General features: G+C 36.2%; 2 protein-coding genes across 6 annotated transcripts in view; one reads left to right on the top strand and one right to left on the bottom strand.

Annotated features, from left to right (window-relative positions):
* LOC122041020 (DNA topoisomerase 2-binding protein 1-like) overlaps window positions 1-377 on the top strand; it is a 32,862-nt gene extending 32,485 nt beyond the window's left edge. For all 5 annotated transcript variants that reach the window (XM_042600543.1, XM_042600542.1, XM_042600545.1 and 2 more), the window contains one exon: window positions 7-377. In XM_042600543.1, the coding sequence (XP_042456477.1) occupies window positions 7-108 (102 nt within the window). In that variant the 3' untranslated portion in view covers window positions 109-377. The remainder of the gene's footprint in view (window positions 1-6) is intronic.
* Window positions 378-1,171: 794 nt separating this feature from the next.
* The window catches only part of LOC122043631, a 51,113-nt gene continuing 30,604 nt past the window's right edge, over window positions 1,172-21,680 (bottom strand). The window contains exons 5-13 of the mRNA XM_042604238.1: window positions 19,742-19,980; window positions 19,541-19,652; window positions 18,778-18,922; window positions 18,525-18,667; window positions 4,337-4,506; window positions 3,119-3,421; window positions 2,975-3,030; window positions 2,540-2,751; window positions 1,172-2,358 (exon numbers count right to left, since the gene is read on the bottom strand). Of these exons, the coding sequence (XP_042460172.1) occupies window positions 1,172-2,358; window positions 2,540-2,751; window positions 2,975-3,030; window positions 3,119-3,421; window positions 4,337-4,506; window positions 18,525-18,667; window positions 18,778-18,922; window positions 19,541-19,652; window positions 19,742-19,980 (2,567 nt within the window). The remainder of the gene's footprint in view (window positions 2,359-2,539; window positions 2,752-2,974; window positions 3,031-3,118; window positions 3,422-4,336; window positions 4,507-18,524; window positions 18,668-18,777; window positions 18,923-19,540; window positions 19,653-19,741; window positions 19,981-21,680) is intronic.

The following is a 21,680-nucleotide window of genomic DNA, read 5'->3' as shown; positions in this document are numbered from 1 at the left end:
ATGTAGGTCGTTGTGTATGAAGATGATCTATCAGGAAGGCAGAAGATAATCGACAGAGTTCGATCACAGAGTATGAATTTGACTCCGGATGGATCAAATCAATTGTAATTTGTGTTTTGGGGATGATTTTAAGTATTCCTTACAATATAAGAAATACTTGAGGGGTCACAGCAGGGTCACATTCTTTTGGGGATGCCAGCATTGGTTCATGATGCATTTTCCAAATTGTATTAGATACTGTCATCAAGATTATGACGCCAAATATGTGCTGCATTTGACAATATCTAGCACCCGTGCTTATGTTTGGATAGTGTTTCATTGTTTAGCTTGATGATGTTGAAGTCCCTGGAAATGTTGTTTGGATCTGTTAGGATCAACCACGATGATGCTACTTTGTTCTTGATTCTGTTAGGATTTCATTGGTTGGACTAGACAATTGAGATAGTAGACCACTTCTTTTCATTTCTTGGAGTCCTTCAGACCTAAAAGCAAAGCACATTTGATTGGTTATTGGAGCTGGATTGGATTAAATTATGTCGGGATGACCGATGAATGTTGGCATAGTGATTCATCTTGGTTTTTGATCGTTGATGATCTTAGTCTTAATTACTATAAAATTATGTTTTAAAACAGAGATTAGTTTATGATATTTTATTTTATTTATTATGTTGACCTAAATGACACTTTGTTTGACACGAATAACAACGAATTGCTACCCTCATGAATGCCCCTTGACAGCATCTCGTGCCAATATGACAAACGTTCTTGCGTCGAGCAGTGGAACTCATTCATCATTCATGTTTCAACAAATACTAATTATTTGCCGTGATTTAAAGCTGAGAATGTAACAGCATTAGAAATTGATAACAGATGCAAGATTAAGTTCCCCTCAGCTCTCCTCGTCAAGTCATCACATATCATCCTGTACATCAAACATACTGACAGTGAAAAGCTGAAGCACAACTACAATCTAGGAATCACCATCGATAAATTAAACTTGCTCAAACATTGTATTTGGTCTACATATATGTTCGTTCCTTGCTACGGCCACCTGTGATTATGTTTAGGATTTTAAATTCCATTAATCCAAAAAAGTCTTCTGCCACTGCAGAGCTCAAAATGAACTTTCGCACCTCATCTTAATATGAATGTTCATACTGAATAATTCTAATCAGTTTGAAGAGAAAATCTTCTCCAAATCCTTATACAGTCCTCTGGACTTCGACTTGGAGTCCCCTTTCTCCTTGTTGTCAGATGACGACGTTACAGATGAGCTCCTGCTTCTCTTACCAGTCCAAAAGCTACTCCTGCGGGGTGCACTGGTTGAAGGGTCACTCGGCGCTCCCCCTCTGTCTTCTCTGCTGAAGCTGCCCTTAGCGAATGCTCTGAGTTGTCGCAACCATGATAGTTCACTTGTACCTGACGTTCTTTGAACTTCACTCGGAGGAGGATGTAAGGTAATTCCGTTCTCTCTGTTTCTGGATGACAACTGCTCAGTAATTTTTGTCGATAGGCACGTTGGCAGTACAATCAGTAACAGACCTCCAAATACACTCTTCAAACCTGAAGAGAACGAGTCCCTAGCCGGGCTCAGTCGAATGACTTGTCGATACAAGGCATACAACTCATTGACCAATTGTGCAGTGAACATGATGACGAACATTGCCAGCATAAAGATCCCCACTCCCTCATCAGCATCAGAGAAATCCTTCTCGAGGAGAGCGAGAAAAGCCCCAAACAAACCCACCTCGCTAGCTACTGAAATGATCTCCACAAGTTGCAGTTTCTTTTTGATGAAGGGCTTTTTCAAGACCATGAAAAAGAGTTGAAATGACGTGATGGACAAAACAATCAGAATAGGAACTCTCGAAGGGCTGCTTGCTGAGTGAGCTCCGGCCAAAATTCCCAGAGAAATGCGTTTAACCGATTCAAGAAGCGTATAGTAGATTCTTAGGATGCCAAATAGCTTCTGGATGAATGGGGCTTCTGCATCTTCATTCTCATCGTCAGAAGCAATGATACGGTCATCCTGCTTTCCTTGATTCCCACCACCGGAAATTTGTGTGAGCATGTACTTTGGTGGCCCTCGAAGGTCCTCAAATAATGGTCCTAGTTTTATTAGATTTAGCGAGTTAGCTTGATCTTTCCATGTCCATTGGCCTCTTTTGCCAGGGCCGAGAGTTATGCGGATGAGCTCGTGGTACCAATGGAACTTCTGCCCTTCCTTGTGCACTTCCTTGTATTGTAGAAGCTTGCCCATGGTGATGCCAAGCGAGAGTAACAGTAGCAAGGATATAAGAAAACATGTGGAGATACTGAGAAGCAAAATTCCAATTATTACACCGGCAGTTGTTTTCCCTTGCGTCCAAAAGAGAAGAAAGCCAATTAGAACAAACAAGTGATTCCATTGACAGAAACAGAAAGATCTTGACTTTTGGAAGAAAATGTTAGCTGTTGAAAGATTATATTTTAACTGGAAACACAATAAAACTAATGGGAAAGTTTGCTAGAAGAATTAAAGCAACTAATGAACAATTACCTTTAATTATCACAACAGACGCCTGACTGATACATGGCAATGCAAGCATTATCAAGAATATTTCAAGCCTTGGGAACACAAGGGCTCCAAACTCTTTTTGATTTTCCAGATTCTTCTTCCATTTCAGAAAGCAAAGAATTGCCATATGGAGCAAGACCAATCCGCCACTAAAGACAGCCAGCCAGAAAATGTTTCGACCAAAATACGTCCATCTGTTGCAGCAAGAATAGCTTGATGTCTCAAGAAGCTAAAATTTGGTGCTTGACATTCAAGAGAAGTATACAAGTGAAGCAATTTAAGATATTTTTCAGTGGTGCAAGGCATCAAGAGTGCCAAGAACTAAGTCTGTTTTCTTTGTTCTTACTAGGAAAGTGTCCTGATTTAAGCAGGAATAAGGATAAACATGCAATTTGCCTTTCCTGAGTTTTGACCTACCTATATGAATTTTGAGGAACATTAATGAATTCAGCTCCAGCTCTCATGTTTTGATTCTGCAAGTATGCATTTTGAAAACTGTTTTAGATTATTAAACAGGAGCTAGTAAAACACTTGAAGCGATTCTGAAAAGATAATTCTGACCTCAAGAAATGACATGTAGTCTTCAGCTGTAAGTGGCTTCCCATTAAAAGAAGGGTCCATTTCCATGATTTGGTTTGGCGGTGTTGGGGGCTCAAATTTTAATTTGGCACTTTCCCATACTTCAGAATATCGTCCAAATCTATCAGACGAATATTCAGCAAGTGGATTGGAGACACTTTCCCAAGGAAGATTGATGTACGGAATACTCCAAGCTATGCTCCTCGAGAAGTCATAGTACTCGATGGGAATGGTAGTTAACAACCACCGGGAGAGCGCAAAGACCTGGATGTGACATACAAATCTCTGCGAACAAAATGTAAGACTGACTATTGGAAATTTTCCCTCATGATAAAGTGAGTTTGATAATAGAAATAAAAGAGAACTACATGATTGCAACCACCATATTGGATTTGATCGTTCATATTTTTTCATAATGGAAAGGAACAAGTCGGCGTTCTTAAGAGATTTACTGGAACAATATATTTTAGTCAGAGATGAAACTAGCAGATTTTCTGTAAACAACCTCTTGCAAAAAGTAGGGTAAGGCTGCATACAATGGATCCTTTCCCGGGACCCGGCATGATGGGAGTTTCGTGCACTAGGCTGCCCTTTTTTATGAAACTAGCAGATTTCCTAGAGGGTGCATCCCATTTTTGGGTATCCAACTCCCTGCCCTCTACTTTTAAAATGCACAAATGTTGCACCTTCTCTCCATATACTTAAAATGTCTGTGACCTCCTCTAATCCAATTATTTTGATGGACCAAACTTCCTAATTTTGGTGAAAAAATTTATACCAGTTCATTCATGAGAGACAGGCTATACCTGAAGTTTTCTTAATTGAGATGGATCAACTATCCATATCATGTCAGTTTGGACAGAAAATTATACCCAAAATTTCTTGAGAATCTCAGGTGGAATGTTACGGTATTTTTGAGTCGAAAAGTATCATCAGAATTTTTGATAAAAAAAAGTTCATTGATATTTTCAACTCAAATTTGACCTCTTTTCAACTTAAAACCAATTGAATACTCCACTTGAGATTGAGAAACCTCTAGAATGATTTTAAAAAACATAAAGACTCTAAATGAGGCTCGCGAGAAATATTAGGTATGATTTTCTAACCAATGCTTCAATGTAAATCGATATGAAACCAAAAGAAACTGTGCAACTTAAATGAAATGTTAGATTCTTGATTCTCATAGCTACTGTACTATACCAAAAGATTCCTTGTTGGTTCAGAAACAAGAGATGATTTAGGTCTAGAAATTGCTCCAGAAGTAAGAAGGCTTGTGGTTGAAACACTAAGAAGCGCTGCAACCACTGATGCCATTGCAAATGCAACAGTAGAAACTCTAGAAATCCATGATGATATTGCTGGTGTGGCATCTGTCACAATTAAAGAGAAGATTTTAATTGAGTCTCTCTTCAAAATAAAAGGAAAATTAACAAAGTAAAATAATTTATTAACTGCTCAATTGACAGTATTCCAGACTTAAATAGACCAGGTTGAAAATAAATTCAAACCAGTGCAGAATCAGAGTACCAAATTGTAAAATATTTCAGAGAGTACCTATTAAAGATGATTAGAATTGAATGCTCAATCACTCAAGCTCACATACCCGGAAATATACAAGTCCAAGAAGATGATAAATATTGTAAAATATGTTACTAGGTGATCATTGGATGGTAAATTTCTTAGTAATCTTTGAAGATAAATTAATTTTAGGATCCCCAAAATATTAAAGAATATCAAACCAGACTACTCAATATTGAATCTAGATACGGACAACAGGTACCTAGAAAAGTTTATGGCATCACTATCATAGAATATCAAACCTTTTACCGATTATTCAAAGAACTTAAAAGTAGCACACACTGCATTCATTTTGATCCTCATCATCACTCATACAAGTCATTAATTAGTATTGTTTTCCTTTTCCAAGTTCTAGGGCCTATTTCCATGTCTGCGGCACCAGCTAACTTTTCAATTAAGGCAAACTTTCTGAACCACACTACTTTATGGAAATACCCAAAGAGTGTTGTTAACATTAAAAGTGTCAAAGAAGACTACTTATCCACATGAAGTGCCCAAAACGCCCCTCATCAAACCAACAAAGTGTTTTCAAAATTCCCAAACCACGCCCAAGACTTATTGCATCCAGAATGATATGATTTCAGTATCATATCGCGTTGATTGTTATGGATCTATTCATTAGATATTTGTCATAGTTTAACACTGACTGACAACCTAACGTAATCTTCCTCCTTTCTCTGGGCTTGGGACCGGCCATGACGAGGTAATTCGTCATGACTGAAGTTTGAGAAAAAACATAATTAAGAAAAAATAATTACATGAAGATATCAATATCGTGCTATCATATACAATCTACAAAATACCAACACTCTGAAAAAGTTGCGTATGCTATGACTTTGCGTTCTTTCACATGCCACATGCCACATGCCACATGGCAGATGGCACATGCCATATGCCACATACATGCATGCAATTTTACACTAGAAAATACTAAAACCAAATTAATATATTGAAATAAAAAAATGCATTCATGTAAACATGCTGTGGTGTTTTGAACGTGGAGTACAATATTCTAAAAAGTGTCCTAGGTGGTGCATAGCTGAAATTGAAAAGGGTCCCCTTTGCCTGGGGATTATATAGTTGGCATTAAATTGGATGAGAAATCGACCAGGAAAAGCTCCAAGTCAGTGTATCACTAGTCGACACTGCGCTAATTGGTCTACTTGCATATCAAACTGTATCACTATTTCGACGAGCTTTCATTTATTTACAAGCTTTGATGTCTTTCACAACACATATAAATCAATAAAACAGAACAAAAGAAAAAGATAAATTCTCCATTGGATAAAACTTTGACCAAATGAAAGCGTGGCTCTTAAGGCTGGGTGGTTAATTGGATTTGATTGTTATAGAGGGTTATTATTGAATTATATTTGAATTTAAATGTTGAATTCAAGTTTTGATATTATCTCGTGAAATGTTTGATGTTTATTGAGTAAAAGTCAACTTAAGATTAGATGAAGTTCATCAAGTAGACATGGCAAGATCAAATAGGTTTAAACTAGATTTAATGGATTTATTTTCACTAGTTTAAAATTTAATCAAATTTATATATACAATAATTTAATTCATAGTGGTATATTTTATAAAGTTAGAAATTATATTATATTATATTAATTTATTTATTTTAACAATATGTTCTCTCCATCTTAAAGAGGTTTATTTTTCTCAATTTGCCTCATGGATAGATGGAGGGGAAAAAAACTATCTTTTAAGAGAAATTTTTATATATCTTGTGGATGGATGAAGGAGTTGAAAATTAACCATGTTAAAGAGGTAAAGAGATTTTTTTTCTTCTCTGTTTATCCTCGTGGACCATTGAAGAAGGGGAAAAAATTAATAATAAAGGAGGAAAAAGAATTAACAAATTAAGGAGTAAAAAAATTAAGAGAGAGAAAAAATTTTGAATTAAATGTCTTAAACATAAAAAATAGAAATGAAAATAAATAAATAAAAAATATTGAGGAAGTTGCGACCTTGTGACGTCCTCCACAACGTCATGAGGTGGCGGCTTCCTCAGCGACTTTGAGGATGCAGCGAGGTAACGACTACCGCCGTAATGTCATTAAGATATGGAGGTAAGTGAATAGAATGGAAAATTATGTCGATGCCAACCGACACAGCATGATATTTTTACCATGGGTGGACCTACAATTCTCAAACATGTAATCTCGCTCTATCTATGTCTTTCTTGAATTTATAGAGTCAATGAATCCTCTTAGTTGACATTTTCCAATGCACATAACTTGTTAAACACTTAACCTATAGTTAGTGCTTAGTGGACCAAAATAACTCAGTTTAGGTTAAAAATAATTTTCAATGTAGATTTTGCTCTCACAAATTATGGTATTTGTCAACCTAGAAAAAACTTATGATAGAGTCATAAGAGAAATTATATAGAGGATTCTAGAAAAGAGAGGGGCTAGCATAGTATATATTGAACTAATTAAGGATATGTATGAGGATGTAATGACAAGAGTGAGTTCAGGTGGATTAACCAAAGTATTTTCCATAAAGATAGGGTTATATCAAGGATCATAACTACTTGAGTCACATTGATTTGTGGACCTAGCAAGTAGCTCATTCAGATTCACGGCTGATCAAGTGTTTACTAGACATACAGGATCTCATTCTTAAGGCTGCTGGGTCACCTGAGACTACTAGACAGAGACTAGTAGAGTGGTTTACACAGGACAATAGAGTCGCTCGGGCTTCTGATTTCTTTAGACATCCTAGTCCTAGGGTGCCATGGGTCTGGACAGTATAGTAGTCTTAAGTTCAATCGAGTCATGTAGTCACTTTCTAGATGCCAGGACAACGGAGGCTCCCCACTAGATGTAAAGACCACGATTTGAATAGGATAATGGAGATCATGGTGTTAGTAGAGATAAGGGTGTTAGTGGAGATAGTGGGGTTGGTGGAGATCAAAACTTCACTCCTATAAATAACCATGGGAAAGTTACGGAAAAACTTGATCGGAAGAGAAGATATATCCTTGATAGAATCATTTTGGCAAGGAAGAAGAAGTGTACTTAAAGAATCTCATCTTTCCACCGCCGTATCAACTTCTAAGGATTTCGATAAGTGGACTTATTACACAAATTATGAGTTCTTAAAGTGATAGCTTCATTTTATGAAAATTATTTTGTTACACTACTATTATTACCAATTACTAGAGATTACTAATTACTGTCATTACTGTATTTTAGAGCACTGAATTAATTATGAATTAAATGGTAGGGATGCATATTCTGAACACTTCTTATTTCTGAACTACTTTCGATTTCTGACCTCTCCTCTAGGAGGGATAACTCTAGAGGGCTGATATTAGCTTAAGCCATGAGAAATATGATTTAATTTCAGTACCTATGTAATATGTATATTTCCGTTTTGAGTTAACTGTTATTTTTTTTACTATTGAAAAGCTACTGCATCTCAAGAACTGTTGTATTTGTATTTTATCCCCCGCTTACAGGGTGACTCCAAGTCACTCACCCCTTACAACTCATTTCAGTTAGAGACGAAATTGGGCTGAGAATGAAATCAAGGATAGGGAGGAAGTCGAGTTCTAGGGATGGCGAATTTGCTTCAATTTTTTACGGGAAGACTAGAATTCCGTTGCAATAGAGGATTTTGAAATTTAAGTGAATGTAATTTAATTAGTTCGAATAGTATAAATAGTTTACAATTTATTTTGGAATGAAAAGACTGGTTTGTTTTGTAATTACTGTGCTATCGAAGCTGGTTATTTTCGAATTTTTCGTTTGAAACATGACATTTTAGTGGTATTAGAGCCAAGTTATATAATAATTATTGAACCAACAGCCAGCTTTGAATGTCGAAGTTGGAATGGAGTGGTGATTGTAATTCCTTGATAAATTAGGAATCACATTATGTAATAATCAGTCGTGGTAATTTTCCTAATAATTATCTCATGTTGATTTGTTTGATAGACCTTGTTAAATGACAATTAACAGGGAATTAATTATTATTATCTCATTCATTATTTTGATTATTTTAAATGATAATTAATAAGTTAACTTTTTCTATAACGGTTTGACAACTTTGAATGTTTCTTTTATTTATTCAGTTATTTATATATATATAAATTTCCAGACATTAGCAATTTATCCTATTTTTATGTTAATTTTATAAAAAGTTATCAATGTATCCTAATTGCACGTGACTTTATGAATTTTCTGATAAAGTTACCATTACCTATGAGTAGGTTGGCGTTATGAAAATTCTTAATAAAATTTCAAGTTTATATATAGATGTATACGATTCATTAATTCGAACCATTGGCCAATCTAGATGGAGACATTACCTTGGATGTTTTGGGGGTAAGACAATGACAAATGTAGCTAATTCGACTAGGCATTTAGAGAGAGAGGTTGAGGGATTGAAAAGTGCCTTAGCATATGAACGACGGGAGAAATCAGTAATCTGGCATTAAGAGACCACCTCCGAGTTGAGGTAACACGATTTGTCTTCTATCACCGTGCCGCATAGAAACAACTCAAAGATGCACTAGAAAACTTGCGAGAGACCTAAGAAATAATTGGAGGACTTACGACTCTCAAAAGTTCGCTATTAGAGAAAAAAAAAACATGCAGCAACAGATGAATCATATCCAGCAGGAGTACGATAATTACTACAATCAAATGGTGAAGTGTTAGAACTTCAAGGCACTATTGAAGCCCTGTACGATCAAAACAAGACCTTAATTGAAGTTATTGAGTAACAGCAAGGAGAAGGTAATAATGATAAAGAGGACCCTATGGATGAAGAAGAGGACCCTATGAAAAAAGAGGACTTGGGAGATGGAGAGATAATCGACTAAGCAATAGGCATTGGAGAATTAGAATAAAGTGCTTCAGATTTTGTTTTTATTTATTTATTTTTTTATCTTTTAGTTATTTAGTTAGTTGTTTATTCTATTTGTTCTATTTTATCCTTACTAAAAAAAATATTTATTTAAATCTACTCTTCCCGAGTATTACATTGTGCATCCCCACAACTATTCTTAGGATATTATAATCTTGTAGGAAATGGCACCACGAGCTAATTGTAACCCACGCTACGCTTACCCAAGGGAAAGTGACAATAAAGCAGGTGGTAGTGAACAACCACCACTAAGAGCACAAGGCCTAAGTCACGAAGACCTAGTGGCTATAACAACAATAGTGGCGACCATACTTCAAGGATTGATAAACCCAACTACTAATCAACCACCACCGCCAATCCCTAAGCCCAATGAGACTAAATACCGTTATGAGTCCCTTTGGAGGGCAAGAGTTCCAAGCTTTGATGGGAACTCGGACCCGGAGGTTGGGCAAAACTGGTTGAAGGAGATAGAGAATCATCTCTTATTGCTAGAAGTTCCCCAAGAAGTTAAACTGGAGGTTGTAACCCCATTCCTAGTAGACAAAGCTGCAAAGTGGTGGGAGAGTGTTGCACCTTCCATGTCTAAAAAGGGGCCAATCACATGGCAAAGGTTTTGAGAAGCCGTTTTGTGGCAATATTTTCCAACTGCCACATGACTTCAAAAGTTGACTGAATTTCAGATATGTCAGTAGTGGAGTATTTGTCCAAGTTCCATGCACTAGGAACCTATTCTCCAGCGATTATGGCAGATGAGACGTTAAAACTCTATCGTTTCAAGAATGGTTTGAATGGTAGAATTCAATGGGCTCTTGCAGTCTTCGAACCAAGGGATTTTGAAGAGTTAATGGGGGCAGCAATTTGAACCGAGACCGATATCAAACAGCGAGAAGAGGAGAACAGATTGAAAAGATCCCACACAAGTCAAGACTCCTTCAGCAATGGACAAATGTTCAAAAGGCAAAATCTATCAAATCCCTAACCTAGAAGACCTACACCTTCTCCAACCAACCATAAGGCCGAGACATGCTCCACTTGCGGAGTTGCACATTCTGGGGAGTGTTGCAAGAAGGCAGGAATGTGATTCTGATGGACAAGTGGGACATCGTATCACTTAATGTCCTTATCTGGAGCGAAAAGGTGGAGGTCGAAGCAATGGTATAGGTGCAAGGGCTCAAGGAGATAACAAGGTAGCCACAAATGCCTGAGTATATGCCATCACCCAGGAATAAGCAAATGCAGCTAATGATGTCATGTTAGGTACCATTCTAATCAACAATTTACGGTTCCAAGCACTCATTTATCTCTAAGAGATTTGCGAAGAAAGTAGGGGCTAAACAAGAAAACCTAGAAGAATCTTATAAGGTAGCAACACTAGCGAATAAGACCTTAGAAACACACACTCTATGTAGGAATTGTAGTGCCCAAATAACAAATCAAGGGTTTAGTGCTGATCTGATCCAACTCAACATGCTAGAATTTGGTGTGATTTTTGGGATGGATTGACTAACTAAAAACCATGCATTGGTGGACTACCATGCGAAGACCGTTCGACTACAAACTCCAGATTAAGAGGAGATTATTTTCCATAGTAAAGCTAAGGAGCGGAAATTTCTTTTATCCGCCACCCAAACTTGGAAAGCCATGAAATGTGGGAAAGAAGTACACCTTGCAATGATAAGTGAGGTCAAGGAAGACTCTGAGTAAAGAGTAGAAGATATACTGATAGTAAGAGAATTCTCAGATGTTTTTTTTGGATGAACTACTAGGGTCATCACCTGATCGAGAAATCAAATTTGAGGTCAATTTAATGTCGAACGCCATGCCAATTTCAAAGGCTTCATACCGAATGGCTCCAATGGAACTCAAGGAACTCAGGGAACAATTCCAAGATCTATTGGATAAGAAGCAAATATGGACAAGCACATCACCACGGGGAGCACTAGTGTTACTCGTAAAGAAAAAGGACGCCAACATGAGATTGTGCATCAATTACAAGGAATTAAATAAGCTTACAATTAAGAACAAATACCCTCTACTAAGAATTGATGACCTATAAAACCAACTCAATGGAGCTAAGGTGTATTCAAAGCTCGACTTAAGTCGGGATACCATCAATTAAAAATCAATGGAGAGGATATTCCGAAAACTGTCTTCCGAACTAGATATGGGCATTACGAATTCATGGTTATGCCATTCGAATTAACAAATGCTCCCGTAGCATTCATGGACCTTATGAATCGCAAATTCAAACCATTCCTCGATAAGTTTGTGGTAGTATTCATCGACGATATCATCGTCTACTCATCAAGTGAAGAAGACCACATAGAACACCTCTGGCTTACACTCGAAACTCTTCGTGAGAAACAATTATAAGCCAAGTTCAAGAAATGTGAATTCTGGCTAAAGAGTGTAATTTTCCTGGGTCATATCATATCGACGGAGGGAGCATCAGTGGACCCAAAGAAGGTGGAGGTGATACTAAAATGGCCACGACCGACAATTGTTATTGAGGTTCAAAGCTTCTTAGAATTAGCTAGCTACTATAAGAAATTTGTTGAAAGATTTTCCTCAATAGCCATACCTTTGACCAAACTCACATAGAAATATTTCAAGTTCAATTGGAATGAGAAATACAAGAGGAGCTTTGAGATCTTAAAAAAGAAACTGACATTGACACCAATATTGGTTTTATCCACTAAAGGCAAAGGTTTTACCATCTATAGTGATGCTTCGAAAGGAGGCCTGGGGTGCGCGCTTATGCAAGATGGTAGAGTGATTGCATATACATCAAGACAATTAAAACCATATGAGAAAAATTACCCTACGCACGACCTCGAGCTGACAACAATAATCTTCGCTTTAAAAATTTAGATACACTACTTATATGGGTCAAATGTGAGATCTTTATAGGAGATAGAGCCTCAAATACTTATTTACTCAAAAAGAATTAAACATGAGATAGAGATGGATTGAGCTTCTCAAGATTACGATCTCACTATTAGTTACCATTCAGGAAAAACTAACAAAGTGGCAGACACTTTGCGCTAAAAAAATTGGGGAAAGATGATTCTTGCCTCAGTGTCAGTTGAACCATGTGTTGGTCCCAGTGTGGCCGGTAAGAGGAGGATGAATTGCCTACAAAAATTAAAGAAGTCTTTTCGCGATCTTTGGATTTGATTAATTATGCATAATTAATTGAACAAAATAAGAATGCATAAAATTAACAACTTCTAAGAGAATAGTTCGAAAGCTAGATTTACTTGGTTACAATGTAGGTGGTTGTTAATCCAAAGCGTTGAATAAACTCCACTAAAAATCTCCTTTGTCGAAGGCGGAGTAGCCTCTTACAGACGTTGACATCTTAGAAAAAGACTAGAAAGTGATTACAGAAGTTGTAGTTAAGTTGTTGTTAATTTCCTAACTCTATGAGTCTTTTTATAGCTCCTGGAAAAATCTATCCGTGGCTCGAAGGCGCCTTCAAGTATGTCCAAGGTACCTTCAAGTAGGTCCAAGGCGCCTTCAATAGATTAAGTGTTATCCGCCAAAGATAAAACTTTATCTTCGGCTAACGGATATTGAAGGTGCCTTCGCATTGTTCATGTGAGGCGCCTTCCATGAAGTAGATTAGCCTCTAAGCTAATTTTGTTCAAGTAGGTGATGCTCCAGTTAACCTGGAGTTGAGCTCACCCGAACCCAACTCTGACCTTCTCCTTGAGCAAACTTTCTCCCGGCTTCTTGTCCCTTGAACGTCGCGCACGTCCTTCTTGTCCACTGATATACTCTTCCGTAGTACCTCATCCCTCAGATGCACAGAGCCCATCGACTCCCTTCCTGTATCATCCTTCTCGTTAGTTGTGTCTTACACTCAACTTCTTGTGTTCCTAAGCTCCTGCATACTTAGATACAAGGATCAATTACAAACAGAACCTAACTTAACTCAGTTAACCACATCAAAACTACCATGGGTACTTACAATCTCTCCCTTTTTGATGTGCATCAACCCGTGTTAAAGTTAGGATCAAAACAAAATGTAATATAATAAGTGAATGAAAATTGCAATGATACTAATTATTTGCAAATAAGTATAAGAATAAAATTTTCAATTATCCCACCTTCCCCTTAACTTATACCTATTTCTTCCCCTTTGACCACATAAAAAATAGGGAAAAATAAAATAAGTAGTTAGAAAAATTTTGAAAAGTTTTTTTTTTTTTTGGGTACAAAACAAGAATTACTAGTAGGCTAATATTTTTTAAAAATAATTTTCAAAAATGTTCTATTTTTATTAATTAATCTTCTTTTTTTATAAAAAATAATTTAAAAGTTACTTCTCGATTTTGAAATTTTTTGTCAAACTTAAATAGAATAAGCTAGATCAGTAGAAAAATTTCTACATAAAGATATTATTTAATCTAACAAAAGAGCAACCTAATTTTCAAAAATAAATTTTTAAAAATATATTTTCAACTTTAAAAATTCTGCTAATTTTCTTGGACATGTAAGACACATTGTTTAATGGCAAAAAAAATAAAGTTTCTAAATTTCTATTTTCTTGAATTTTTATTATTAAAAATCATCTTTTCAAAAAATAATTCATAGAAATTTTATTATTTATTAGAAAATTTGGAAAAAATTTCCCACAGCAGAAACACAACTGTGCTATTAGTCTAGAAATTTTGAACAAAAAATTCAAATAGAAGATAAAACAAATATTTTTCTAAGTCAAAACAATTTCTACCCTAACAATAAAAATTGGTAATTTAATCTAGAAAGAATTTTGGAACCCAATATAGATTCCTACACACTTTGACATAAGGATCAAACACAAACATAACTTAACTTAACTCGGTTGATCATATCAAAACTATCACGGGCACTTAAACCATGCATAGCCAGACCACAACTCTAATTTGATAAAACTCAAAGCTCAAGCTAGAATTTCAAGTAAATGGTAAGGGCATACTTTGGATGAGGGAGCGACTATGTATGCCAATGTTGACAATCTCTGAAAGGAAGTACTGTCCAAGGCACACAAATCCAAATTCTCAATTCACCCCGGAAGTACAAAAATGTATAGAGACTTGAAGAAAAACTTCTGGTGGAGAGGAATGAAGCAAGACGTAGCAAACTTCGTAGCTAGGTGTTTGGTGTGTCAACAAGTGAAGGCTGAACACCAGCGACATGGAGGACTCTTACAACATTAGAAATTGCATAATGGAAATGGGAACATATTTCCATGGATTTTGTGGTAGGGTTGCCGAGATCACATAGTGCGACTGCATGGAGTGCCAGTGAGTATCTTGTCCGACTGAGATCCAAGATTCGTGTCCAGATCTTGGAAAAGTTTTCAATAGGCAATGGGCTCCAAGTTACTCTTAGCACGACTTATCATCCACAAACGAACTGGCAAACAAAAAGAACCATCCAAACGCTCGAAGATATCCTACAAGCATGCGTGCTAGACTTTAGTTCAAATTGGGCTGATCATCTTCCTTTGATCGAGTTTACTTATAATAATGGCTACCATAGCAATTTCGGGATGGCCCCGTATGAGGTATTGTATGGACGAAAATGCCGATCGCCCTTATACTAGGATAAAGTAGGAGAGAAGACCCTTACTGGGCCCGAGCTCATCTAATCCACCATGGGCAAAGTGGCAATTATTCTAGAGCGACAAAAGATGGCCCAAGACCATTAGCAAAGTTGAGATGATACAAAACGAAGGTCCATAGAATTCGATATTAGTGAGAAAATATATAAAGGTTTCACCGATGAAACGTGTGGCGAGATTTGATAAATCTGAAAAGCTAAGTCCTAGATATATAGGACCATTTGAACTCTTAGGAAGGGTCGACACTATGACATATAAACTAGCCTTACCTCCGGTTTTATTGAGGATCCACAATGTCTTCCATGCCTCTCAATTGAGAAGATATACGGCGGACTCGAGTCATATCTTGAGGGCAGAACCATTGGTAACTCAAGGGAACTTAAAGGAAAACTTGAAGTATGAAGAGGTCCCGATTTGAATCGTGGATTCAAAGGACCAAGTGTTGAGACGAAGGATTATTTCGTATGTTAAAGTCTAGTGGTCCAACCATACCAACAGGGAGGCTACTTGGGAACGAGAAGAGGAAATGCGTATACACTGGCCTTGTCATTTCGAGGTCTATGGTGACTCAAGTTTCAAGGATGAAACTTTTCATAAGGAGGGAGGAATGTAAAGACCACCATTCGAATAGGATAGTGGAGATAATGGGATAGTGGAGATCATAGCGTTAGTGGAGATAAGGGTGTTAGTGGAGATAGTGGGGTTAGTGGAGTAGTGGGGTTGGTAGAGATCAAAACTTTACTCCTATAAATAACCATGGCAAAATTACGGAAAGCTTGATCAGAAGCGAAGACATATCCACGACAGAATTGTTTTGGCAAGGAAGGAGAATATACTTCAAGAATCCCACCTTTCCCATTGTCATATCAACTTCCAAGGATTTCAATAAGTGAGCTTATTACGTAAATTATGAGTTCTGAAAGTGATAGTTTCATTTTATGAAAATTATTTTTACACTACTGTTATTACTAATTACTAGAGATTACTGATTACCATGATTACTGTATTTTGGGGCACTGAATTAATTATGAACTAAATGGTAGGGATACGTATTCTGAACACTTCTGATTTCTGAACTACTTTTGATTTCCAACCTCTCCTCTATGAGGGATAACTCTAGAGGGTTGATATCAGCTTAAGCCATGAGGAACATGATTTAATATAGTACCTATGTATATTTTCATTTTGAGTTAACTTTTATTTCTTTTTACTACTGAAAAACTACTGCTTCTTAAGAACTTCTGTATTTGTATTTTATCACCCGCTTACTCCAGACTCCAAGTCATTTACCCCTTATAACTCATTTCAGTTAGAGACGAAATTGGAACTGAGAATGAAATCGAGGATAGGGAGCAAGTCGAGTTATGGGGATAGTGAATCCGCTCCAATTTCTGACGGGAAGACTAGAATTCCGCTGTAATAGGGGGTTTTCAAATTTAAGTGGATGCAATTTAATTAGGTCGAATAGTATGAATAGTTTATAGTTTATTTTGGAATGAAAAGATTGATTTGTTTTGCAATTACTGTACTACCGAGGTTGGTTGTTTTCGATTTTTTCGTTTGAAAGCAACATCGATGTCTGTTGCTGGTCGCGGAGCATGACACTATAGACTGGTAGGAATATGAGGAGGATTGGCAATACACATTTTGCAGATAGGTGTCGATGGCACAATATCATTTGTTCTTCCAGTGCCCTCCTATTACGGACCTATGGCAGAGGATTCGAGGTTGACTTTATATGCGTCCAAAGAGGTCTGCCTATCAGAGGATGATTTGTGTCTTTGGACAACACTACAGCGGGAGCAAAATGGTAACAAAGGCTCGTCATTTAGCTTTGTCATTGCTGATACATTATGTGTAGAGGACCCAAAATCGTAGTTTTTTTAGTGAGGGTCAGTTAGATGTAGAGAGGATATTCAGGAGCATGCAGATACATGTATACAGGTCTTTAGGTATCTATTCAAATCTGACATATATGAATAGACTCTAAAACCTCACTTTTGTACATTTTGGATACATGATATACCACTTTGACCTAACCCAAAAAATAGATAGCATTAAGTCCCTACATCTAAGATATGGTACCGTAATGCATGTTGTTTATAAATGATATTATTTTGGTAGATGAGACACATGAAAGAGTAAATGCTAAACTCGAATCTTTGTGAGAAATGCTAAAAGTGAATGGTTTTAGGCATAGTAGAGTAAAGAAAGAATATATAGAATTTAGTTTAATAATATTAGATGTAATGAAATAATTATTAAGATAAGAGATGACAAGTTGTTAATTGAGAATTTTAAGTATTTAGGATCATTTTTGTAAAAGGATGGAGAGATTAAGAGAAATGTCTTATATAGAATACAAACAGAATGATTGAGATGAAGGAGAGAGTATTAAGGGTTCTTTGAGATCATAAAGTACCTCTAAGACTTAAAGGAAAGTATTACAAAACGGTGGTTAGACTTGCTATGTTATTTGGAGCTAAATATTCGACTTGAGTACATGAGAAGAAAATGAGAGTTGTAGAGATGAAGATGTTAAAGTGGATGTGTGAACCTACAAGGACGGACAGGATAAGAAATAAAAATACTAGAGAGAGTCAAGGTTGCATCTATTGAGAGAAAACTCCGGGAGACAAGTTTAAGATGGTACGGATATGTACCTAGACGACCAATGAATGTTCTAATTAGGTGATATAAAACTATGACAATGCGTAGTAGAGAAAGATTAAAAAAGACTTGATTAGAAATAATAAAATAAGATAAAATGTATTTAAATATAAATGATGATATAGTAGGGGATAGAGTCCAATGGCGTAAAAGGATCCATATAACCCACCCCATTAGATATAGCCGACCCCACCTAGTGGGATAAGGTTTAGTTGTTGTAAAAATACTAGTCTAGAAAAAATTAAGAAAATAAATTAATATTGTAAAACTATGTGTTTTTGAAAAATAAAAACGGAGCAGGTGAGAGAAAGAGTCTTTTATGAATTCAAAAAGTCAGAGTGCAATTTGGGAATACTAAAATATTTTAGAGTTATTGATTTGGTGAGGGAAATTTTTGCCACTTCATGTGGGGAAGCAACGCGTTTTGTACATTTTGAAAATTAACAACGCTCTTTGGGCATCTCTGAAAAATAGCAGAAGGATTTGGGAAATTTGCCTTCTATAACATAGATCTTGGTGCTTATTTAGTTTCACATACCATCAATCTATTGAAGTCAATGCAGCAGATCATCAAATCATTCAATATAAATTGTTATAGTGTTGGAGAGGAAAGCTGTGTAAGAATGAGAAAATAAGACTTACAATGCTTCACTTGTAGAAGGTTTGATGCAAGGTTCTTGTTTCCAGCAATGTCCGTTGTCTTATTTTCAGGAATTTCCACAGTAATGGTACTATCATTGCTTTGTATTTCAGTCAGATATGTGCTCCTCTCCATTTCTTGAAACCTAATCACAAAGCAAAACAGGACTCCATTCGTCAGGCATACTAAACTTTTGAATTAGAGAAACAGGTTGGGTCAGCGAGTACAGGAATTCTTGTACATTGAAAAACATACCTCAGAATATATCCTCCCGAAATAACAATTGCTGAAGCGCTGAAATTGAAAACAGGCTTCATAAACTCTATCAGCACCAGTATTTTGTGATGTCTAGTCCTCGTGCTAGAATTTGTACTCAACCTTACTGAAGGTCTTTGATTATCTATCAGTGACAAAGTACAAATTTAAGGATCTTTGCAAAATCAAACTCTAGTAAATCATAATTAAGTTTATATTTCTAGGTATCAATCTCATCCATGAAAATTACACAATGACCTCAAGTTACTAAAATTGTAGAGCTACATGAAGACATCCATTGTGATAAAGACAACCTATGTTATACATTATCCCAAAATTGGGTTCAGGAACTTGACCAAGCTTGAATACCTAAACCATTCTAATATTGGAGTCTATACAAGGGATTTTCTCTTTTAGTTTTTGTCATCTGGTAAAAGTTTCAGTCAGTAGCCTGGCTTTCACAATTTGAATACACAAATGGAAAAAATATTATTGATGATAGACAACAATTCATCCTCGCTTCATTTTTCTTCCTGTATTTAATTCTGATTATAAGTTTACAGCAAGAAAAGCAAGAACAATAAAAATATGCCATCGGTCCCAGCTATTTGAGATTGATTCTTAGATTATTACTCAGTAGACATACATGCTTCATTTTCTATAACTTTGTCAAAATAGTATCCATTCAACCCAAAACGTCATGACAGATTAATATCTTAAAATTATGGATCACGATTTAATATCCATGTGAGAGTAGAATTACCAAAAAGGAATGTGAATGGGTAAGTTGGAGAAATTGGAGTCCCTTGTCTGCTAATTATATGTACAGCGTCACAACTTACTGTAACAACAGTTGTAGTTGAAATATTACGTACCTGAGCAAATAAATAGTCAAAGGCATTATTTTGGAAAATGTTCATCTGCAACATACTAAAAGAAAAGGAAAATATTCACAGCAATTTACTTGGTAGCCAAAACGGCGATTGTTGAGGTTTCTCCTGTTTGTAGGAACAAGTAAACCATTGCTTGCATGAAGAAGACTAAGAATTTCTTCCGATGAGTTAACAACTGGCACTGAGAATGTCAAATAAATCCTCAAATCCGTAACACTATTAGTTGCTTCTGCTATTCTATTCTGACCATGAAGCTGAAGGAACTTCAATGGGAGGTGACTTGTTATGTTCATGGAGACGCTTCTTCTATCTGATAGTTGCAAATGACATGATCAAAAAGTGAAAAAACATGTACCAAAGAATTTGAAGAAACGAATATTGTATTGCTTTGTGAAATAACCATGAGGTATATACAGGGCTAATGGTACAACCCTCAACCTAAAATATTAATGTGGATTGGACCCATTATACCAATAACTCTATTAATACTAAAACTTCTAATATTGCCACTCAAACTAGACAATAGATATTATTTGTATCCTACTTGTTACATAAACTAGAGAAATTCTTAGGTGGAACATAAACTAGACATGATAATAATGAAATGAAAAATATACTACTTGCATACATGTAAAACACAAACAATGATCCATCTAAATCTCAGATCTTTAAATATTTGCAAATCTGGAGAACCCAAGCAGTGATCCCTTCAACTTCATACCAAACAACAAATGTTATATTATAGAAAATTCCAAGGATCATGTTTGGACATTGTTGCAAAAGTGCAACTTATATACCTCAAACCTTATTTTCTTTCTCCCATGCATGTCATCTTCTCACCCCAACCCTAAATTCTTCTCCACCCATGACGGCCATGACCTCGCTACACTGTCGCTGCCTCACAACATCGTCGTTGCCTTCTCCTAACACTACTGCCTCACGACACTTCTCCACTACCCATGCTATCACCACCATTAGTGATGTCATTGCTGCCGCCTCACACTGACTTGTATCCGAGTTTTGAGCGAGACAGCTTAATTGAGGACTCGTCACCACTATGTTATTGCTCATGCCATGTCGTTGCTCCTCGGCTCCTATTTAACTTCCCTTGCCTCCTTGATTTCCTATTCAAAATCTCTCACTCGAAGGTTAGATTAAGCTTTATGCTTCCTAGCTTAGCCTCTATAAATGCTAGAATTTGGATTATCTTCAATGGTTTTGCGCTTTAAAGAGATAGTGTGGTGGAAAGTCAAAGTCATGTTAGAAGAAACTAAAAATTAAACTATGTTGCCCAGGCTTTTCATAGGACAACTAACATATGCACTTCCATACTAGGTTGCAAGGACAGTGAACATAACACTGAACCCATGATTGATGATGCTTGATCACTGCAATAAGTTGTACAACCATCTATTTGATAATTAAATCCAATAGAAGGAGAGTAGAATTCCCTACGGTGAGCAAATATGATCTGAGTTGTTTTCTTGCTTATTTCGTTGCATTTACTTTGTGTATGATTTAATTTATGAAAGTAGATCTATTTTGAGAAACATGACAAAGTAAATTCCATAATTAATTATGTTAACTAATAAAATAATATATAAATTATACTATAGAGCTTCAGTTCTCCTCTCTGAAAGAGTTGCATAATTTTTTAAACTGAATCAATGGGATAATAAATGCAATGGTTATATGGTAGAGCTTCGGCTTAGCGCTCTGAAATGGGTTGCGCTATTATGGATGTTAAATTAAAGAGATAAAAAATGTAACAACAACATTATAAAATTTCAACTCTGTACTCTAAAGGAGTTGTGAGACTTATTATACTAAAATAAATTACTTATATTGTAGAGCATTGGTTCCACACTTTAAAAGGGTCCTTAGGTCTTTTCACATGTGTGTAGGCATTGACCATTTTATATGAGATGATTTTTCTCATTGGGTGGATTGAGGGTCGTTCACACTTTTCTTTTGTTACTTTTCTTTTGTTAGGTGTACCTTTGGGTGGAT

This window comes from Zingiber officinale, chromosome 2A, assembly GCF_018446385.1.
Source record: "Zingiber officinale cultivar Zhangliang chromosome 2A, Zo_v1.1, whole genome shotgun sequence".
Lineage (NCBI taxonomy): Eukaryota > Viridiplantae > Streptophyta > Magnoliopsida > Zingiberales > Zingiberaceae > Zingiber > Zingiber officinale.
The sequence above is the reverse complement of the archived record's forward strand: the minus strand, read 5'-3'. Positions and strand labels throughout refer to the sequence as shown.